Source organism: Manis pentadactyla, chromosome 13, assembly GCF_030020395.1.
Source record: "Manis pentadactyla isolate mManPen7 chromosome 13, mManPen7.hap1, whole genome shotgun sequence".
Lineage (NCBI taxonomy): Eukaryota > Metazoa > Chordata > Mammalia > Pholidota > Manidae > Manis > Manis pentadactyla.
In genome coordinates, this window is record NC_080031.1 from 61,958,758 (window position 1) to 61,965,656 (window position 6,899).

General features: G+C 34.7%; 1 protein-coding gene across 1 annotated transcript; it reads left to right on the plus strand.

Moving 5' to 3' along the window:
• The first annotated feature begins 347 nt into the window (after positions 1–347).
• LOC118921009 (60S ribosomal protein L17-like) lies at positions 348–873 on the plus strand. Its single transcript, XM_036902590.2, has one exon. It carries the CDS (start codon positions 348–350, stop codon positions 819–821), a length of 474 nt encoding a protein of 157 aa, XP_036758485.2. The 3' UTR covers positions 822–873.
• Positions 874–6,899: the final 6,026 nt, after the last annotated feature.

Here is a 6,899-nt window from a genome sequence, read left to right on the forward strand (position 1 = left end):
CTGTGATAAATTAATGATGAATCCTATAAAACCCCACAACAATTACTAGCAGAATACCAAAAAAGAATTATAGCTAATAAGATAACAAAGGAGATAAAGTGGAATAATAAAAAAGTAATTCATTCAACAGAATACAGAGAACAAAAAGGATTAAGAACAGATGGGAAATAGAATCTCAACAGCAAGATGGTAGATTTAAACCCAACCATATCAATAATCACATTAAATGTGGATTGTTGAATCAATTCAAATTTAAGGATTGCCAGATTGGATAAAAAGGTGACACTCAACTATATGCTGCCTAAGAAATACTCATTAATATAAATACATAAAGATGTTAAATAAAAATGATGGAAAAAGATACCCAGGCCATCAAAGGTAAGCACATCCGAAAAGCTACCAAGTATCTGAAGGATGTCACCTTGCAGAAGCAGTGTGTGCCATTCCGTCACTACAATGGTGGAGTTGGTAGGTGTGCCCAGGCCAAACAGTGGGGATGGACACAGGGTCGGTGGCCCAAAAGGAGTGCTGAATTTTTACTGCACATGCTTAAAAATGCAGAGAGTAATGCTGAGCTTAAGGGTTTAGATGTACATTCTCTGGTCATTGAGCATATCCAGGTGAACAAAGCCCCCAAGATGCGGTGCAGAACTTACAGAGCTCATGGTCGAATCAACCCATATATGAGCTCTCCCTGCCTCATTGAAATGATCCTTACTGAAAAAGAGCAGATTGTACCTAAACCAGAAGAGGAAGTTGCACAGAAGAAAAAGATATCCCAGAAGAAACTCAAGAAACAGAAACTTATGGCCTGGGATTAAATTCAGCATAAGATAAATGCAAATAAAAAGTAAAAGAATAAAAAAAAAAAAAGCTAACAGTCATCACAGGAGACTGACGAGTCTATATTAATATAAGACAAAGAGAGCGTTAGGGGAAAATATTACCTTGGGTAAAGAAGGTCATTTCATAATGATAAAGGGGTTAATGTATCAAGAAGACATAATTTTGAGTATTTATGCATCTGATAATAGAGTTTCAAAATACATGAAGAAACTGGTAGAACTGCAAGTAGACAAAATCACATTTATCAGTCAGATTTTAATAGCCCTTTTCAATAACAGAATGACAGAACATCAGCAAAGTGGAATGGCATCATCAAGCAACCTGAACTAGTTGACATCTATAAAATACCCCACCAACAAGAGAATGCACATGGAACATTTACCAGTTAAATTACAGCAAAGTCTCAATAAGCTTTAAATAATTCAGGTCATTCAAAGTATGCTCACTGACTAAAGCAGAATTAAACCAGATACCAGTAACAAGGATATCCCAATATCCAGGAACTACAAAACCTCTCAATAACCCATCAGTCAATGGTGATATCAAAGGTAATATGAGAAAGTGGTTTGATATTAATAAACACAAACAGCACACATCAAAACTTGTGTAATGCAGCTAAAGCAGCATCAGATGGAAATCTGTAGGATGAAACATCTATTTGTATGTGAAGAGGTATTAAAACTACAACTTCAGATTCTACCTTCATAAACAAAGAAGTACAAATGAAATCCAAATAAGCATTAGAAAAAAGAATGAACACCAGACCAGAAATCAATAAAATAGAAAACACAGAATCAATAAAGAGAATGAAGATGAAAGTTGTTTGTTTTAAAGAACAATGTAATGGAAATGACTGTCATACCTAAAATTGCACATGCATTTTTAACACGCAGTCTCACTGCTAGAATTGCCCTATGACTATAGTCATGAATTTTTGCTAAGATTTGTATTTATATGATCATTTTATCATGGTGAACAGCAAATAACTGTAAACAACCAAACTAACCACATGTATTATAATTACTGAGATGTCTGGATATATTCTGACATCTTATTTTGTGTTTAGAATATGATTTTATTTTTTCTTATTTTCACCTTCCCTGTGGTTTGTTACACTGCTGAGGGTTTTCTTTCTTTTTTTTTTTTAACTCTTTTCTTCTTTTGGCTACCTGGAAATTATAAATTCTATTTCTCAAGTTTACTAATTAATCTTGAATTTTCAGTAAGCTCATTAGGTATATTCTCAAACGTAATACGTTAAGTACTAAATTCTGGGTTACCTCACATTTTAAACCCACTTCTCCCTGGTATTTCCCATCTCAATAAATACTATATAAGCCTCCTTATTACTCAAACCAAAAATTTAAGAATCATTCTCAAAGCCACCTTAGTCCAGTAAGACACCATCATCCTTGTCTAGGCTACTGTCCCAGACCATTCATGGTTTCCCTTCTTCCATTTTGCCCTTATTCATTTTCCACAGAGCTAATAGTGGTCTTGTGAAAAGTAAAGAGCAGATAATGCCCCCTTCTAGGTAAAACCTTTAATGATATCTCACTGATGGGAAAAATAATCCAGACTCTACATTGGGTTACAGTTGGTACTTCCTGACATGGACCCTGCCTCACCTTACAGCATTCTTCCCCTTTTTCATTACGTTCCAGGCACACTGCCCTCATTTGAATTCCTCAAAGATTACTCCCTGCCCCCCCATATAACAGGTCCCTTTTTAACCATTCCTCTGTTCAAAATGATCTTCCTTAAAACTTTTCATATGTCTGGTTCATTCTCCTTCAAATTTAAAATCAAAACTCACATTACCCCTGGTATTTTCCATCTCAATAAACACCAACACTATATTTCTTGTTGCTCAAACCAAAAATCCAGGAATCATCCCCAAAGCCACCTTGGTCCAAGACACCATCATTCTTGTCTGGACTACTGTCTAGAGCACTCTACATAAAAGTGTCTCCTTTGTTACTCTCAAGCTTCTCACTTGCATTTTAATCTTTCATAACAGTTATCATAATCTTACTTGTCTGTTTGCTTGTTTATTGTTTATATTCTCTGCAAGAATTTTAACTCTCTGATGCCAAAGACCTTGTTTGATCTGTTTACCTCTGCATATCCCATGCAGAGACCAGAGCTTGTCATATCATATGGACTCAGTAATGTATGGGTTAGATGAATAAGTTAATTTATAAAGAGAGAAGTATAATGACCAATATAGGTAGCTGGCTTGAATTGCTCAAACAATTGTGAAATTAGTTTTCACAAAAAGTTCATTTATGAATGAGAAGGATGAATTTTGACTCTGTAATTGAGTGTTCTCGTGTAGACGGGCAGTAGGCTTTCAATATGTGGCCTTTAAAATTGCTAAAATGACTTATCCTAGAGTGTCTGCCTTTTTCTTTTTTAACCTCTGTTTTCATTCTGGTTATTACCATAGGCTCTGATTTGTTTTCTTCTATATCAATGCCCAAAGAGGCAGATGCCCACCTTGCTTATCTTACTGTGTTCTCACTGGAGCTCGAGTCTACCCAAACCAGTAAGGACACCACAAGAAAAGAAAAGCACAGGCCAATATCCCTGGTGAATACAGATGCAAAAATTTTAATTAAAATATTAGCAAACCAAATTCAATAACATGTTCAAATGATCATATGCCATTACCAAGTGGAATTTATACCTGGGATGCAAGAATGGTTCAACATGCACAAATCAATAAATGTGATATACTACATTAATAGAATGAAAGTTAAAAATTATGTGATCATCTCAGTAGATACAGAAAAAGCATCTGACAAAATACAACATCCTTTCATCATAAAAACTCTCAAGAAATTGGGTACAGAAGTAACACACCTCAGCATAATAAAGGTCTTATGCGTATGCACAGCTAACATCATACTTAAGAGTGAAAGACCGAAAGCTTTCCTCTAAAGTCAGGGACAAGACAGGGCGTCCACTCTCACCACTCTTATTTAACATAGTACTGGCAATCCTTGCTAGAGCAATTAGGCAAGACAACAAAATAGCAAGCATCCAAATCATAAACGAAGAAGTAAAATTGCCATTATTTGCAGATTATATCATCTTATATACAGAAAATCCTAAAGCTTGAGTTAAGTGTTCTGTCCTGAGGGTTTCTATATTCTACAAATGAAATTAGCATGTCTTGTACAGTATCTTTTGGGAAGACCTATGATTACATCTACCTACATCTTCCCCTTGAGATTCAGAATTTCTCCAGGTTCCACCAGAAAGATCAACCGTGATCTCTGCAGGAGGTATGTGCATTGTCCGAATGTGGCTTTAGGTGACATTGCTTTAAGTTTTACCTATCAACCCCAAACCATCTTTTCACTATTTTCCAAAAGTGCCTTCAAGGACAATCATTCTTAGTTATCTATCTATCTATCTATCTATCTATCTATCTATCTATCTATCTACCTACCTACTTACTTACCTATTTATTGCCATGGAATGTTTTTCCTTTTTTTTTTCCTTTTAGTAACTTTCTGTTATTTTAAAAGGACTTTGGAGACAAGGAAAAACGGTGCCACCTCAATCAAATAATGATTAAATGGAATTGAGTAATTCCCACTGTACACTGAAAAGAAAACAAGCCACTGGTGATGGGTTTATAAGATTTGTTTGCTTGAAGAACATTTGGTGAAATCTACTGAATTTGTGGTGCTCCATAGGAAGTGAAATTGAAGTTATACAAATAAAAGGGACTATTAGAGTGTGGTACCAAATTTCCAACTTGGACAAAAACTAAGTAAGACTGATATTTTCCTTTATTTACAATTAACTCTTCAAGAATGGAAGCCATGACTCATTCATTTCTCGAGTCACAATGTATGCACATCCCAGGAATCTTTCCATGTATTCAGGGAATGTTTACTGAATAACAGGAAATAAAGCTTAACATTCTAACATTTGCACTGAATTTTAAGCAGCTAGGGCACAATTTTATTTACCTTCTTGGTAATGACTCAACATTTCTATCAGTTTGGAGGCCCTACCAATTAATCCACACAAAATGTCCAAGTATGGTTCTACACAACTTATAATTTTTTAAGTCACATTCATTTACCTTATACTTCATAACAAGAAATGAAGGAGCAGAGACCCCAGGAAAATACTGTTCCTGGTACTGTTGTCATGTACTAATTTTAAAAAAGAAATAAAAAACCACATGATTTTTATTGGGTGAATATATAAGGATCCAAAAAAATCTGCGAAACATTGCTATGCTGACTAATGGTCAGAATGTTTTTGTAGAAATTCCCAGAACAAGTTTGTGAGAAAGCATTACCCTTCTTGTTCCTTTTCTGGCTGGTGTTTGATTTTAGTTATTTTAATCAGTGTTTTTTTCCAAGCCTAATGAGGTTGTTTGTTAGGCGTACCATGTTACATGAAATGAATCTGAATACCCTTTGAGACAACTAAATAGCAGTTGCAGTAAATATTCATCATGTGGAATTAATAATGGCATCCGGAAATGTTCTTTTTTAAAAGGGCTCTCTTTACCGAAGAACCAGCACCCAATATGGTATTAAAAACAAAGGAGGGCCATTTGCTGGGTATCAAACTTACAGGAGAAAGAGCAGGACTGTGAGATCACCCTGGTGACAACCTTTGAATAACTTGCTTGCAAAGCATAAAGGCTTATCAGGTATGCTGAGAATAACAGAACTGAGTTTGCGGTTACACAGCAAAAAATTCTAATATGAAATTAACTAAATAATTATGGACTGACTGGATAAAAGAATATTTGTTAATTGCTACTTTCTGATGAATAAAATTTCAAACTAAGTAAGTTTTCTATAGACTTACAAGGTGAAAATGGAGCTTTCCAGCCAGATGTTAGCATTACAGAGCTAATGAAGGAACTTTGTAGAATGGTGTTATGTGATTTCTAATTTATGGAAAAAGCTTTACCTTAAGTCATATACAGTTAGCATATCTTATTTGTTAATATCAAGCATAATAAAGAAGAGAAAAACATAGAAAAAGGGGCCAAGATGAATAAAATCAAGTAACAGATGATTGATGTCACTGGGATTTTTCTAAAGTGGTTTATTGGTTGGGTGGTGCTTGTTTTTGGCTTATAATTTTGCCTTTTGTGTTAAAAATAAACTTTAAAAGCTAGAAAAATAACTGGATCTGCCAGTTGTTGTGGTCACTTTTCTTCCTGCCACTCTTCTCAGTAACATTTGCTTGGAAAAAGAGCAGACTCCGAGAACTGGTGATGGTAATTTTAGTTCCATGTGTTAAGTTTATTTTATTGAACTGTGTGGAAATTATAAAATTTTAGCCTAGCTTGATACCAAAATTAATATATTTAAATTTTGTTTGTCTTTAGGAACCACTAGATTTTCCAACTGCGTAATTTCCAAAAAAAACTAGAATAAATAGAAAAGAAGAAAGAAAACCCAGTGAGTTAATAAAAGGCAGGAATGATAAAAAATAAACCAAACCAAAAAAGAAATCTCCAAACTTCAAAAAACAATAATGTAGGTCTTGACAAATTCAGAGTGTCTGTTAGTTAGATTGACTTTACAGAGTATTTAGGATACAATTCACATATTCTCCTTTATAGCTTTTCTTAAAACTCCATTAAATACTGACATGAATAGATCCACTGGTTCCATTTCCCTGGCAAATAGAAGTTTCCATTTTGTCAAATATTTGGACATCAAATGTTGGTATTTTTCTTGTAATTATTGTCAAGAAATATTTCCTTAAGGATATCAAAACTGACTGCCACTGGAAGGGACACATAAAACACATTTCTCCATTTGTTCTGCCTCCAGAGACTGTTTCCCTTTGCCACCTCTGTACCAGTTGGTAATGAAAACACATTTGAACAAATTAAAACTAACAATCTGTATAACACCCACTGCCTTTCAGAACTGACCAAAGAAACGTCACTGGTGCCACTGGTACAATGTGCAATTTGATGCAATTAGACTTTGACCCCTGCTTTATTTGCTGAAATTTGATCTGTTTGCTGCTATTTGTTGAACACTTTTCTACTTTAC

Excerpts from the sequence above, each read along its gene's own strand:
- LOC118921009 (XM_036902590.2), top strand. The coding sequence starts at position 348 with ATGATGGAAAAAGATACCCAGGCCATCAAAGGTAAGCACATCCGAAAA.